The 16,125-nt window shown below is 40.2% G+C and overlaps 1 protein-coding gene across 15 annotated transcripts in view; it reads right to left on the reverse strand.

Annotated features, from left to right (window-relative positions):
• Nucleotides 1-1,334: 1,334 nt before the first annotated feature.
• Nucleotides 1,335-16,125, reverse strand: part of DMD (dystrophin) — a 2,656,945-nt gene continuing 2,642,154 nt past the window's right edge. For 11 of the 15 annotated variants that reach the window (XM_027533579.1, XM_027533577.1, XM_027533571.1 and 8 more), the window contains one exon: nucleotides 1,335-3,901. In XM_027533579.1, coding sequence (XP_027389380.1) covers nucleotides 3,804-3,901 — 98 coding nt within the window. In that variant the 3' untranslated portion in view covers nucleotides 1,335-3,803. Of the gene's footprint in view, nucleotides 3,902-8,389; nucleotides 8,422-8,501; nucleotides 8,556-16,125 lie in introns of all 15 variants that reach the window. The other 4 variants (XM_027533574.1, XM_027533586.1, XM_027533585.1 and 1 more) reach the window with 2 other exon arrangements.

Here is a 16,125-nt window from a genome sequence, read left to right on the forward strand (position 1 = left end):
ATTCCTGCCTGGAGAATCCCCATGGACAGAGGAGCCTGGTGGGCTGTAGTCTATGGGGTCGCAAAGAGTCGGTCATGACGGCTTGACTAAGCACAGCACAGAATAGGCTGTACCTATTGGACTTGGGTCATTTCTTTGGACTTCCCAGCATCTGAACACTGTTGGGGAAGTCCTCTCCATGAATCTGGGTGGGAGGCAAAGATAGGCTCTTGCTAGAGGACTTGACCTTGCTAATCCTTTCTAAGCCTGCTCTGCAGCTGGGACAGAGGCAGATCAGGACAGGGGTGAGGGGGGTACCCTCTAGTGGTGGTCAGGACTATGTAGGAGAGGGGCGTACTCCCCAGACCAGTTCTGAGACATCATTTTGGGCATGACTTCTGTTGCTCAGACATCTCCTTAGGTCTGATACCATTTATAGTAATAGAAGTGGTAAGCAACGTGTCTATGGCACACTGGTTAATTCATACACTTGTCATTACTAAAACACAAAACAAAACAAACACTATAACCATTGCTGCATAAAAATTACCTCCCAAGCTACAAATGCTTACCACCTTTGATCCAGAAAGCTCACTTCTAGGAATGTGTCCTGCGGATGTATTTTCGCACAAGTGAAAAGATGAAACGAGAGACGTGTAGTGTTGTCTGTTAGAGCAAAAGCGGAAAACCACCACCCACATGTCCCACCAAAGGGGACCACTTAAGTAATATCCCACAAATACCCACTGGACTATGAGACATCTATAAAAAAAGTATGAAAAAAAGTGAAAGTGAAGTTGTGTCCAACTCTTTGCGGACTGTAGCCCGCTAGGCTCCTCCACCCATGGGATTTTCCAGGCAAGAATACTGGAGTGGGTTGCCATTTCCTTCTCCAGGGGATCTTCCCAACTCAGGGATCGAATTCAGGTCTCTCACATTGTGGGCAGACTCTCTACCGTCTGAGACAGCAGGGAATCCCTGGTTTCCTGGATTTTTTTCCTGAAAAAAGTATGAGGAAAGCATTTTATATGTTGAAACAAAAAGATCTATTTCAATATACTTAAGAATGGATTACTTGAGCCCATTCTTAAGTTTAAAAAATCAAGATGTATTAATGAGTGCATAGAATGCTAGGTTCTAAAAAGTAGGAACCTATGTTTGTAATTGCTCATATACTACTGACACTTTGGGATACACAAGAAATTATTGATATTTATTCAGAGGGCAGTGAGGATGAAGTGGGAATAAGGTAGTGAGGGTCTTTTCACTGGCTGTGTAGATTTTTCATTTTTTGACAATATGAAAGTATTACCTATATAAAAGTGACTAAATTAAAATAAAAACAATGCAGTTGATACTTTTTTTGTAACATAACTGCGTGCTTTATTGAGAATACACAGTAAAGCAGTAATATAATACAATAGTAAGGCATATATTTGGTGAAGTCTGATATGTTGTGAAAATGCAGTAAAACTGAAGTTTTAAAAAAATAATTAGTAAATGTTACAGTGTTGGTGTTAAAACACAATATATTACGATACACAAGTAAGAACCCAGTACCTGAAAACAATGACATAACATGCCATGTGATGTTTATGTTTCAGTTACATTATGACTTACAGTTTACTACTTGGTGGTTATAAGGAACATGAAATAATGTCCAAATTAATGCATAAAATGTAGCAATAAAGCTCTCAGTTTTTATTCAAATATTTTGAGACTCACTCCAGAACTAATGTCTAAAAGATAAAATAAAACAAAAAAGATTAAAACAAAATCAAGCATTCTATTTACCTCTGATTTTAGAATGAAACTTAAACTTCTTAGTAGGAAGTAAAGTAACTCCTTGTTTTAAATCACGGTTAAAAAAAAAAAAAGAAAAGAAAAAGCCCAAAATCTCAGGTAAAGAAAAAGTCCAGCGTCACATAAAGGAAAAAAAAAAAAAAAAAGCCAAGACTAAAATCAAATCTTCATGTCATTTGTTACCTTAGAGCTTTGGGTTTTCTTTTGGAAATTATAAAGGAAAAAGAAAATGGAGGAAAATGTTCACACAATGGACAGGTGGTGAAGCTGTGAAATCAGGTGTGCACAATTATTAGGAACACCCCAAAACCAAAGTGAGGTAGAAATAGCATGAGAAGCCATGTTGGATGTTAATTATCATTAGTAAAATAAGGAACAAAACCCACTCTCCAAAAGTTAATTACACTTGATGTAAGAGGTAACAGATTTGCAAAATGATAGATCACAGGGTGATTTCTATTGAATGGATGATAAAGAAGAGTGAAAGACTAATAAGACAAAATGAAAGAGTAAAGCTTTTTTCCTACCAGTTAGTCCTCTTGCCTGTACTCCTCCTTTCGAACGATTTCTGTTTACTTATATATATTTAACCTGCCTAAGCCACCAAAAAGGGGTTTGGAGTACCTCTTGGAACGTTTGAATCCATTTACATTCCCACTCAACAAACCTGCCTGGAGTTACTTATAGAGAAAAATGCCGAACAGGGACGCAGGGTCCTGGGCGTCTGGGTGGATTTTTAAGTGTCATAATGTGATGGGGCAACTGTCTTCCACATTTTCACAAGGGTTATTTTAAATTATGTCTTGTGGCATTTACAAACTCATTGAAATGGGGAAAAAAACTTACAAAACTGGAAAACCAAGACACCCACTACTGTTTGACTGTGAGAAAAGAACTGCGCTGTAATTATAAAGCTCTCTCTGTAAGGTTATGAACAGTTATCCAATCCTTTACATGAAGAGTGGTCTGCTCTCTCTGAGGGAATCTACAGCCCTCCTGCCTGGGAGTTAAAAATGCCTTCAGATGCTCTTTCATCAAAGCATCACTAACTCTAAACCGTGGCATTGTCAGCAGCAGGAAGCTGAATGAATCAACCAGTGGATTACTCTGACATAAGTCCTGTGTATTCATTCATATGTCCCTTAAAAAATTCAATACTCTAGTTGTCAGTGGAAAGTTCAAAATGAGAAACATCTGGAACCCTAGACCATGTTTTAGTGTGGTAGTTTCCTTCTGGCTTCAGGCTCCAGGGAGGATTCATTCTAGACCAAGCAGGTGAGCCTGGGTGATGAGAAGCGATTTCTTTCCATTAGGAAGTGGCAAGAACATTTGAACGAGAAATTTTAAATGTCTCTTGAAATTTATATTTACCTGTATACCTACAGTGCTTACATACCGATAGACATATAGATGTGTAAAATGAAAACCCATGGCCAGTCCCACTCAGTCAACAATTCCTAACAGAGCTATGTGAAGTAGTCATTTGGTGGTCTTAGAGGAAGTCCTATCTTTAATATGCAAGAAAAGAAAAAAAATCCATGAATTTCATATGGATACCACGCTAAAAGGATGCAAAACAATGCGCTGCCTCAGTTTGTGTTTGTGTGTGTGTGTGTGTGTATGTGTGTGTGTGTGTGTGTGTAGGTATGTGTTTGTTTTTAGGGGTTTTTATAAACAACTTTTTTTTTATAAAGCACACATTAGTTTACAATCTTTCTTTATAACTGTTATAAAGTTTTAAACAACCCAAAATGCGTTCCATATAAAGAAATGGCAAGTTATTTAGCTATCAAGATTTTACATGTAGTTTTCTTATAACTTTTTGTACAATTGCATAGACGTGTAAAACCTGCCATTGTTAACAAAACAATAACAGACTTAGAAACTACTGAAATCTACAGTATAGTACCACTACCCTTCACAAAAATATAGATTTTTTTTCTTGTAAACTCTTACTGTCTAATCCTCTTGGTTGTATGAATATTATAAAAACCATGCGGGAATCAGGAGTTGTAAAACATTTATTCTGCCCCTTCTTCATCTGTCATAACTGAAACTAAGGACTCCATCGCTCTGCCCAAATCATCTGCCAAGTGGAAAAGGCTTCCTACATTGTGTCCTGGAAAACAAAGAGAGAGAGAGACTTGATGCAAGGTGCAGAGATCATCACCCCAACTCTTTGCTGCTGTGGAAATCATCCCCCGTTTCTAGGTGAAGACAACACAGACGCTGCATCGAGGGGGATACACAACAGGGCTTGGTTTTTCACCAGTGTTCCAGGAAGAAGCAAAGCCTTGTTAATGAAGCCATTCCACATTGTTAGTATCAGCCTCCTATCAGGGATCAGACTCTTAGCATCATAGAAATGGCAAAAGTCCAAGATTATACTCCTCTTCCCTGTAGATATATATCAGGATTCCATGGAGAAGAGCAAGATTCCTGTTGTAAGAGGAATAATTCATGGTGGCATGTATCTTTTCCACCTTGTTGTAGGAGAATATTTACTATGTACTTGTATTTAAAAGAAAATTTGTTTTTACTATCAAACAACCACCACCATAACTATCACCACTACCATCACCACCACCACCACTCTACCATAGCCATGATGTGAAGTCTTCATCTCAAGGCTGTTACAAGCTGTTGGCTCACATCTAAGGCTATGGTGGAGGTGACTGTTTTCTCTATGTTCTTACTTGAATTGAAAGATAAACAATTGACCTTTTTATGTACTACTAGCATTTGAATTAGAAAGCTTCAGGGAAAAAAAATCACTTTTGGCTCCAAATTATTTGAGAGCCTAATTAGAATATGACCCACATGTGTAGCATGCCTTTGTATATCCTGTGAATCCATTTTTGATCTCCTCCTAAATGAGGGTTAAAGAATAGCCTTTTAATAATAATACGACATGACCTAGTATTAATTCCCCAGCATGGAGCATAAAGGCAGCCCAGTGTCTCTTGGTACTTTGTGGTGAAATTCAGATCTAGAGTAAGATAATTTGAGACATACTTTATGACTTGCCTTTTCATGTATGTCCCATATTTTTATACGGCTAATTTTAATTCTTGGACATTATTAAATCATTCTACTATTCAAGTACTGCCTTTGAAAGGAAAAATGCTTTACTAGGCTATTACTACCTTGCCATGTATCAACTTTACAGATTCCCATAATAATTGTTAAAATCCCTATAAAAATTAAAGATAGACTAGGGCAGGCATTCTAGTCTTAATATTTATTTCAAGAGACATATCATTTTTAAATATACGAGAGGATCTGAAGAGGATTCATAGGCTGGCACTTAAACAGCCATGGCACCAGATCAAGTTAAGACTTATTAAAAGTTTAAGGCAGTGCAGCCATTTATATTATGGTGACCAAGTTTGTAAATCTCTTTGAGCTTTATTAGGGCAGAAATTTTCAGTGAGGACTAATTGTGCTGTAAAAAAATTTACTCTGGATTTTGGGTTTTCTAAACCATAAAAACCACACAAAGACATAGTGAGTCCTTTGCTGCTCCTCAAAGCACAGATATCAACCTGATGCCAGCAGGTTAGAGAACTTCTCTTGTGTCTCTCTGGGAAAGCTGTACAATTATTCATGTGTGGTTGAAAATAGATGGACTAACTGCAAATTTTAAATTGCTTACAATCTTAACAACAGTCACTGAAACCACTAAAAGCAAAAACCCAACATTCTTACAACCTGACACCTAAATATAATTCCAACCATTTCTCATGACCCACAGCTGCCTATAGTATAGTCTACCTGGTGGCTAGAAACATGTATTATGAAACAGGCCAGAAATCACTCCCCCCCCCCATCAGCTGATTAACAATGATTACAAAGGGCCTATTTTAGACTGTGTACCAGGAGATGTAGAATGCGGTTCAAAAGATAATCAAAACAAAGAAATGCATTTATAGATTAGGTAGCCAGGTGGTACTTTTCCCACTCAAAATGGTGTTCAGTTACTACACGGAAGAAAAAGTCTTGAGTCTCTTAAGAGGCCTAAGTTCTAGGGGTATCTGCTGTTTACAAAGTTACCAGGTCAAGCAGAGGGTCATGGTTCTTAATATACCACCACACACATGCCCACAAAATGTTAGGTGGCCGTTAACCTATCCAGATGGTTAAATGTTCACAAATGACCTCATGGCTGTCCAAAAAAATGAAAGTATCTATATGATGCCCTTCATGACTGTGTTTACCTATACTCATTTCACCAGAAAAACAATTCTACAGTTTTCCATGGAGGTTTTCCTTCGAGCAAAAAAAAAAAAAACCAATTCTCTTGCTCAAAATATTGCCCCGAAGAAATCATACACCTGAACCTGCTGGAGGCATAAAACCACACACAAGTAGGGACACAGAAAGTAAAGGTTTGTATCCTGCATCTATTATCCATGTGTGGAAGGCAGCAGACTAGTGAGAGCCTTCATTTCACCTGACAGATTGTTCTAAAGCCAAAATGAAAATCTCGTAACTAGGAGCACTAGAGGCCCTGAAAAACAGGCAGGATTCAGACATCTGCGATGAGCTTCAGGCACAAGTAGACCGAAAAATCTGTCTATAGCAAGTATTCATTTCATCCATTCTTAAGTAAGGACTGTTGACGAGAATGGCACCGTGCATTTAACATTAGGCTAGCTACATGTTTTTCCGAGTCGGCGTGAACTGTGACACATTGAGTTGCACGCGCCACCTCTGCCTCAGGGAGCTGTCTGCTGCGGTGATTGGAACTGAGAATTTCTGGCAGAGCCCCAAGACCTCAAGAGCAATCTGGCACTCTGTTTTTTAAAAAACACCATTCCCAAAGAAATGGTGAGCATTCAACTCGCCAAAGGAACAGCCAGAATACCGTGGTGAAATGTGCTTATCTTCTCTCCTAGAATGTAATCTTGGAAGAAAATATCTGGTCTACTGTACATTTGGGGGTTATTTTCATAACAATAAAAAACATCACTATTATTTTGATTCCCTGACTTCCTGGAAACTTGTCTGACTGTAATACACCTCAGGTAGTAAAGTTTCCACATGCCTGTGGGATTTCAATCGCATGTGCTGGTCTTTTCTAAAAGTCATTCATAAGAGACATATGTTCAGGGTGGTTAAAAAAAAAACAGTGCAACTTTTTACCACAAGTTAGAATAAATTTTAAGGGGAACTTACCATCAGAGTGAACCCAAGAAGTCTCACATTAGAAGGCAAACCGTCAGGAGCATTCAATACTTCACAGATTCAGGTTTCCTGTTTCTCCTCCCAGCCCACCACTCCCCTCCCTCGGACCCACAAGCCTTGGAAGGGAGTACAGGTGGAGACACACTGAAGGGTCATTCAGTCGATTAGACCTGCATGGCATGGTTTGGCAGAATTTCCAGTGTGACTCCTTACATTTAAATGAATCAGTGGCTACTCTTGTCCATGCTCTTGCTAAGGATTCAGAACCCTCTCCTAAGGACTCCCCACCCATCCAGCCTGTCTCCCACCAGAGTATACGCTATTGCCACCCATGGGAGAACATTCCTTCTCGCTTCCTTCATACTCAACTCTTGGTAAGCACGATCTTGTTTCATTTGGGCTGTCACTCAATATGTCATTTCGTGAGGTAATTCAGTGTTTAGATAATATTCCAGGTAGTATGCAGAAAGAAGTGGCTTTTACTATTAAACCCCAAACCACATTCAGTGATAACACTGTACCCTACCTATAAAAGGCATTAAAAAAGTCCCTCTAGATTCCAAAATTCACTTTTTATTCCTGACTGGGTGTGGGTCTATTTGGCTCCAGATGCCAAGTTAAAAACAAACAAACAAACTCCTCTAATGGGCAAGTTGAGATGTCATATGCTTTTCACACATTGTTTTCTAAGTGGCAGTAAAGCACATAGTTAAGAGCGTGGCTCTGGACCCAGACTGCCTGGATTCAAATCCTGGCTCTGTCACCTTGGACACCCTGCTTACCCGCTTATTGACTCAGTTTCCTTATCTTTAAAACAGGGTTGATATGAGTACCTACCTCAGAGGCTTGTTGTGAAGATTACATAATGAAAAAGATGGCAAGTGCTTAGAAAAGTCCTTGGGAAACAGTAAGTGCTCAAAAAAAAAAAAATGTTAGCTAAAGTGGGAAAGAGAGAGTGTAGGAACCAGGAAAAAGAAAATGAAAACAAAATGAAGTCATCCCAGAAGAATAAAAACCAAGGGCACTGGCAGAAAACACTAGGGTCTTGGAAGTGGAAGGAAGCTTTATGACTCATCGACTATGTGCGAGGCTAAATGTATTGTGAAGATTTTGTTTGTGTTGCAAATGGCAACAGATGATGAACTTCAGGATCCCAACTTAGGGACTTTGAAGGGTTGCCCTTTAAGAGAGTCCTGTTCCCCCAACCCCTGGTCCTGTTGTCATGGTGATGACAATGGCTATGAACATTTGAGGCATGTTCCTCATGAGCTGCAAGTGGAGAGGTGACTACCATCCTTACATGATGACACGTGTAATACACACATGCGCGTGCACGCACACAATTCTTACACAGACGCCAAACATAGAAAGCGGGATGAGACAGACAGAAGCCATGGCTGTGAGCCTGAATCTCACTAACCTCTCTCATTGGCTTCCCAGGGGTATTTCTTCCTTTAATAATAGAGAGAGGAAGAGGCAGAGATATCAGAAAGGAAAAAAAAAAAAACATGCATAAATATACAGTTTCATACCAATTTGCTTCTTTTACCAAACAAATGTTGAGATGACAATTCATTTATCCCCTTCTGGAAAAAAAAAAAAAAACAGAAACAAAAAACCCAAAAGACACATCCAGTCAAATAACCTTTACATACACTTAAAATCGGTGTAAACAGATAACATGATCCAGGAGACATCACTCAGAAGATCCATAGAGCTCATGTGTTTAAGTGGATGAAAGCTGGCTTGGCAGGGAAACCTGACAAGCTGAAGATTGTTTTCAAGGGCAACTGTAGAATCTCAAGTTTACTGGCCAAAAATCTCAGAATCTCTTCATTGTCCACTTGACAAGCAACACCCAAATCATACACGGTAGTTGGTTTGGAGTGCCAAAAATCTGCACTGCGAAAGCAAGGTGGAACACTGCTTTTTAGAGCCTAGACCCCATCCTCTCGGGAGAACTTGTTCTGTCTGATAGGAGCTCAGCATGTCTGTGACGGGACTGGGGGCATTGGAGAAAATGGAAACAAAGCAGGGAGGAGTTAAGTCCCGCTATGGGCAAGCCACGGAGCACAATTCAGCAATGAACCTTCACCTTCCACCTCGTGATTCAGCAGATTCCGGGAGCCTGAAGGGTCAGCCACAGACCCCCCTGGCCTTGTTGGTGTTCTAGAATCCTATGTCTGTACATGCGGTTATGTGTTTTCAAAAAGCAGGCTGTGCTGAGAAAGTTTTGCTATGCTAGTATTTATAACTGGACAGAAAATGAGGGACTGCTGATCATACCTGGCACGTCTCGGGCACATAATCTCCTTTTTATCTCCAGGGTACCCCAAAGTGAAGTACTGGTTGTTAAACTTTGGCTTTAATAGTGAGATATTTCCTAAAACAATCTTCTCTGGAGTCCAGTATGTAGAGCGAGATATAAGCAGAGCAGAGCCCCTTCCCCCAACAAACCATGGTCAGTGCGCAAGCCATGGCTCCAAAAGGACCTACGAACCCAGGATTCCTTGTCGAGAGCAAAGAGGTCTGGAGCTACTCATCCAGAAGAAAGCTTTCAAAACTCAAGCCTAGGGTTGAACTTCTAGCATACAGGTAAAGGTTTTCTAAGTATGACCTTCTCTTGCTTCCCCCTTCCTTCCAATTTTCCTGATTCAGCCCTTTCTTGGGGATACAAAAATGGCAGGCATGGTGATGTAATAAACATGGTCAAGGTATTCACGATGCTCTTCAAACCAGAAAAGAGAGAGAGACAAAAAAGTACTGGCTTAGCAGTTGTGGGCATTTCCAGTGGTAGGACCATAGCAGACAATGGGAAAAAGGAAAAGGGGAGAACAGCATCATCTTTGAGGGCCCAAACCCAGCGTGAATAAATCATCTATTCTCCTTGACACCACTGGCAAAATGAAAAAGAAATCTTTTACTTCATGGTTATCCTGTCTGGTGGTAGAATTAACTCTCTTCCCCTATAAGACTATATGAGCTCCTTGAAGGTGGGTCCACATGTTGCTCACCTACCTCTCTATCCCTGATACCTCTACTGTACCTTGACACCGTGGGTATTTGGTAACTGCCAGGTGAACTAAGGTAGGAAGGTCACCACACTAGGTCATGGCCAAGAGTCCTTTGATGTTTTTGGATACTTGGCCTTGCTTGCTATCCTTTAGCTTGGATGCCAAGGGCTGCTAACTGGTTCTGGCTTGTAACTTGGGTCTATTTTTCTATTTTTTAAATTTAAGTATAGTTGATTTACAATGTTGTGTTAGTTTCATGTATATAGTAAAGTGATTCATATATATATATGAATACGTATGTATGTATGTTGTGGTGGTTGTTTAGTCACTAAGTTGTGTCTGACTCTTTGCGACCCCATGCACTGTAACCTGCCAGGCTCCTATGTCCATGGGATTTCCCAGGCAAGAATACCGGGGTGGGCTGCCATTTCCTTCTCCAGGGGATCTTCCCGACCCAAGGATGGAACACACGTCTCCTTTGTCTCCTGCACTGCAGGTGGATTCTTTACTACTGAGCCCCCTGGGAAGCTATATATGTGTGTGTATGTAGTATGTATGTGTGTCACACACACACACACACACACACACACACATATATATATATATAGTTATTTATTCTTTTTTGGGGGGTAAGTTTTTTTTAAGAATTTTTTGATGTGGACCATTTTTAAAGTTTTTATGGAATTTGTTACAATATTGCTTCTTTTTTTTTTTTTTTTTTAGGTCTTCAACATACACATTTATTTTTTTTTAATTTTATTTTATTTTTAAACTCAACATCACTCATTATCAGAGAAATGCAAATCAAAACCACTATGAGGTACCATTTCACACCAGTCAGAATGGCTGTGATCCAAAAGTCTACAAATAATAAATGCTGGAGAGGGTGTGGAGAAAAGGGAACCCTCTTACACTGTTGGTGGAAATGCAAACTAGTACAGCCACTATGGAGAACAGTGTGGAGATTCCTTAAAAAACTGGAAATAGAACTGCCTTATGACCCAGCAATCCCACTGCTGGGCATACACACTGAGGAAACCAGAAGGGAAAGAGACACGTGTACCCCAATGTTCATCGCAGCACTGTTTATAATAGCCAGGACATGGAAGCAACCTAGATGTCCATCAGCAGATGAATGCTTCTTTTTTTATGTTTTGGATTTTTTATTTTTTTTTTGCCACCCATCATGTGAGACCTTAGTTTCCCAGTCAGGGATTGAACCCACACCCCCTGCATTGGAAGATTAAGTCTTAACTGCTGGACCACCAGGGAAGTCCCCATATACTGTTTTTCTGATTCTTTTCCCATAGAAGTTATTACAAAATATTGAGTCTGGTTCCCTGTGCTGTACAGTAGGTCCTTGACTTGGGTGTATTTTTAAAGACTTCAGAACCTTAGGAAGGTCAGGGTTGTTAGAAAGCAATGTGATTTAGTTCTGGAATGTAATTATAGTTACTAGAATGATAAAGGTTACAGATCTTTATTAGTTCTTCACCAAGCCATATTCAGAGCTCAGGATCAACTGGTCACTGCTGAAGGTGCAGCGGATGCTTTGGATTGTTTCAGGCACCTCTTCAGAAGCCATGCTTTCTGTGAAATGGACCTCCCCAAGTTACATGATCCCTAAGTTCTTTCAAAAACCCTCCCTTGTCACTTTGGGTTCTGGTGTGCTTATTAGCATAGTACAAACGGAGGTCCACTGTGTGTTTAAAAAGACTTAAAACACATGTTTTCTGCTTGTATCAGGAGTAGTTTCTATGCTGGCAAAACAGAGGCTCACTGGTTGCGTCATTAAACAAAAATCTTTACTAATAAATCAAGTACCAGATAAAAGTTGCATTGCAAAAACACATTCTTTGGAAATGAGTCTCCTTAGACTTTGGGTTAGGGGGTCCATCTGGCAATGTGGTATGCTGTCTGTCAGGAAATGAATCAAGAGAAAGAGGAAGTGTGTCGGGGAGTCCTGAGTCTAAATAAAGGGCTTGATCAGGTCTGGAGAAGTCGCATTTCCTCAGGCAGTGGGAACCCGAGATGATTGGCTGTAATTCATTGTTCAGAGTCATAGTCCCAGGATGTTCCTATTTCTGGGTGTCTTTATTAGCTTCTGTATCTCAGTTCACTGACTGTTTTTAAAAGTTCAGGAAGAATGAGTCCCTTTTAAGGATCTCTGTTTCATTACAAGTAAAAGAAGACTGAAATGGCTATAGTTGATTGAAAATGCAGGGTCTTTGGTGAACACAGATATAAATGTATAAATCAATTCAGAGGCAAAGTTTTGCTGAGCTTTGCAGCACTGAAATCTGTGACTGTACATACATCATGAGCTAGAGTGGACAACAATGTAATCATGTAAAGCCAGAGTTGGCAAAGTTGCTCTGTAGAGGGCCAGATAGTAAGTATTTCAGGCTTTGTCAGTCACATGGTCTCTGGAACAGCTCTTCAGCTCTGGCACAACTATCTGCCCTTGGAGTGAGAAAGCCTCTGTAGACAATATGTAAATGAGTGGGGGTGGCTGTGTTATGATGACAGCTTAGTTATAAAGGCAGGTAGTGAGCCAGATTTGGCCCACAGACTGCAGTTCACCGACCTCTGATGTAAAGGAGCTTGGATCCTTTCTGGAAGCCGAGAGGAAAGAGAAGGGAGCCCCAAGGGGGCCCGGGACTAGGATGCTTCCATCCATCTGCAGGCTTTCTGTTGTTCTTCCATGAAAGAACCACAGACAAGGCTTGAATTGTAGGTTTTGCAGAGCTGTTGGGTTGCTAATTTAGAGGCATTTAACAGACTGTTATGTGGGCTTATCTCGGAGGGGGAGTATGAGAGAGGATGGCATGGGGCTGTTGGGGATAAAAATAATGTCAGCAGGTAAAAGATGATACAGGCAGCAGACAGACCCGACTAACAGTGCTGACCACTTCCTGAGTTGTGTCACTGCACTAAGAGCTTATCTGGGATCCTATCATTAATCTATATGGACAGTGACACCTCATTTTTACAGGGGCCAATACAAACCCTGACTAGGGAAGCATTTTCTTTCATGAATGTGCATGCATCAAAAAAGCTCTTTGTTTGACTGCTAAATGATCAGAGATGTGTGGACAAATCGCTTCAAGAGTTGATGTTAAAATGATGTTTATTGTTCATTCTAACCGGGTAGCATTCCTATAGAATGATGGTGGGGATTTAGAAATTATCTTATGATAGATAATGATTCTTATTACAGTAGAGTTCAACTCCTCCATTTATACACACAGGGAGAGATTATATAGATAGATTAAATAGATTAACTACAAATTGGCTAACATTCTAGGTTTAGAATACACCAAGGCCCTCAAGCTCTTCTGGTGGTTGTGAGTAACTAACCAGAGCTAGAGATTCATCAGGAAAGATAGGATTGCAAAGCTAAACACGCATACATGCTCAGTGTGAACTCCCTGCAGTTTAGAGCCATTCTGAGACAGGGTAGTGCTGACTATCACCTGATCACTAAGCGGAGGAGCAGGCAGCTCCCTTTATTAATTCGTAGAACAGTTTAGCAAGGCCATCAAGATAAAAGCTGAAGCTCAACTGAACGAGGCTCTTCCCTCCTTTGGGTATCCAGGTACTTCTAGTGGAATGGTGAAGATTAGCTGATACCTGAAGAGTTACTGCTAAGTCAAAACTGTGGGAAAGTGTAACAAAAAAAGTTGTGAATTTAAAGTACACACTCCCCTGTTTATATGTTTTATATTTATGAAAAACATAATACTAAAAAGTCTTTTCCTCTGTGGGCAATTACCTAGCAGGGTTAAGGAAACCATGAGGTGGTATTTAATAGCACTTTTCCACTAAATGTCAGACCTTTGGGTCTGACATCTGTTTTAAGTTATGCAAACAGCTGTCCAAGACAGCTGTAGCAAGCATGAACTTCACTTTTTGTAATACACCAATGGGAACGTGGATGGCAGACTTAGATGAAAAATCCAGTGTTCTCTAAGACACTAGCCAGGTCTTGGCAGAAACTTCCATGGTGAAACTTTTAAAACATCATTTAAAATATATATATATATATTCACCTGGGTCAGGAAAGCTGAAATCAGTTAGAGCAGTATTTTTTTTTTTTCCGGTGAAAATGCAACATTTAATTTTGTATGTCTGTTCTAATTTTTTCAATGCATGGATCTTACTTGTTTCTTTATTAATAAAAGACTGCAGTTGACCTTTAAACAACATGGGTCTGAACTGCGTGGATCCACTTACACAGATTGTTTTCAATAAATAATAGTACCTGTATTTTCATTTAACAGATCTTTAACATAAGTGTAGGGAATAGTGTACTCAATTATGGATCACAGTGCTGCTGCTGCTGCTGCTAAGTCGCTTCAGTTATGTCCGACTCTGTGCGACCCCAAAGACAGCAGCCCACCAGGCTCCCCTGTCCCTGGGATTCTCCAGGCAAGAACACTAGAGTGGGTTGCCATTTCCTTCTCCAATGCATGAAAGTGAGAAGTGAAAGTGAAGTTGCTCAGTCATGTCCCACTCTGAGCGACCCCATGGACTGCAGCCTACCAGGCTCCTCTGCCCATGGGATTTTCCAGGCAAGAGTACTGGAGTGGGGTGCCATTGCCTTCTCTGATGGATCACAGTATGTGGAACTAAAAGAACCTAGAGTTTGAGTCCTGATTCTGCACAAACTATTTCAGCTTCCAGCCCTTGGTTGAGTCATTCACCAGTTCCTTTGTTATTAGTGAAGCAGAGATAGCAGTATGAAGGTTTTCAACTGCTAGGAAACAGTGTTTTTAAACCACTGGATCAGAAATCAATATAGTGGGTTGCAACCAGCATTTTATTTTTAAATACATAAAACAGAAACAGTGTGAATTGTATGTAGTAAAGAAAGTATTGTCATGAAACTTGTTTCTGATCTTTGTGTGTATATGTGAGTGTATACATATATGTGTGGTATATACACAGTGGGTACATACATATATGTGTGTACATACACTCACAAATAACTTGTATCTTTACCCCAGTCTGAGATGTAATATGTTTCTCTTATTATGGATAATGATCAGAAAAGATCAAAAGCCACGGTTTTGAACATCAAAGATGCTAAAATGATCTTTCAAGGCCCTTCCAATTTGGGATAGTCTGTAATCCTGAGACGTTAAGAATCTCAAGATTTTTGGCTTAATATCAATGTATCTACCAATTGTTAATATAGTCCCACTAAATCCTACTATATATATATATATATATATACACACACACACACACACACACATACATATGTATGTGTATGTATGTATTATCATTCTTTGAAAATAAAAAAAAAATGCCTTTAGTTAGAAATAAAGTATCCAAAAATCCACTTTTATAATTTTTAATTTTTGGGGTGAAGTAGAAAAGAATTGCTTTATTGCAGGGAGCCAAGCCAGGAGTCCAGGATAACTAGTGCTTAAAAGACCTGAATTCATCTAAGGCTTTCAGGGAAAGGTTTATAAAGACAGGGTGAGGGAGGGGGTTTGTGTGTGTGATAAGCTCATTGATTGGTTGGTGGTGAGGTAATTAGGAGTCAGCATCATCAACCTTCTGGTTCCCACCTGTCTGGGATCTAGATGCTTGAAAAACCACTTTTTAGAGTGCATCGATCATCAGCCTTTTTACAATGAGAAGACATTTTATCCATTTAAATTTATGGACAGATAGGTGTCATACTGTGGCATATAACAGGAAATATATAGTCTTTGTCCCTCTTGAAGGCACAATACTCTTAAAACCCTTGGAATTTCCTGTGGTGAGCAGCAGCAAAGTGTCTTTTGTTATGTGCTACTGAGGTGACTTTTGGATGGATGCTGGTTGCCAGGGGAGCCAATCAAGTGATGAGAAGGTTGGAACTTTGAGTCCTACCCCCTGACCTCTAGGAAGAGAAGAGGGCATGCCTGCGTGCTCAATCACTTCAGTTGTGTCCAACTGTTTGCAACTCCACGGACTTTAGCCCGCCAGGCTCCTTTGTCCATGGAATTCTCCAGGCAAGCATACTGGAGTGGGCTGCCATGCCGTCCTCCAGGGGATCTTCCCAACCCAGGAATTGAACCTGTGGCTCATGCACTGCAAGCAGATTCTTTACCACTGAGCCACTAGGGAGCCCAGAGGGGAGGGGCTG

Source organism: Bos indicus x Bos taurus, chromosome X, assembly GCF_003369695.1.
Source record: "Bos indicus x Bos taurus breed Angus x Brahman F1 hybrid chromosome X, Bos_hybrid_MaternalHap_v2.0, whole genome shotgun sequence".
Lineage (NCBI taxonomy): Eukaryota > Metazoa > Chordata > Mammalia > Artiodactyla > Bovidae > Bos > Bos indicus x Bos taurus.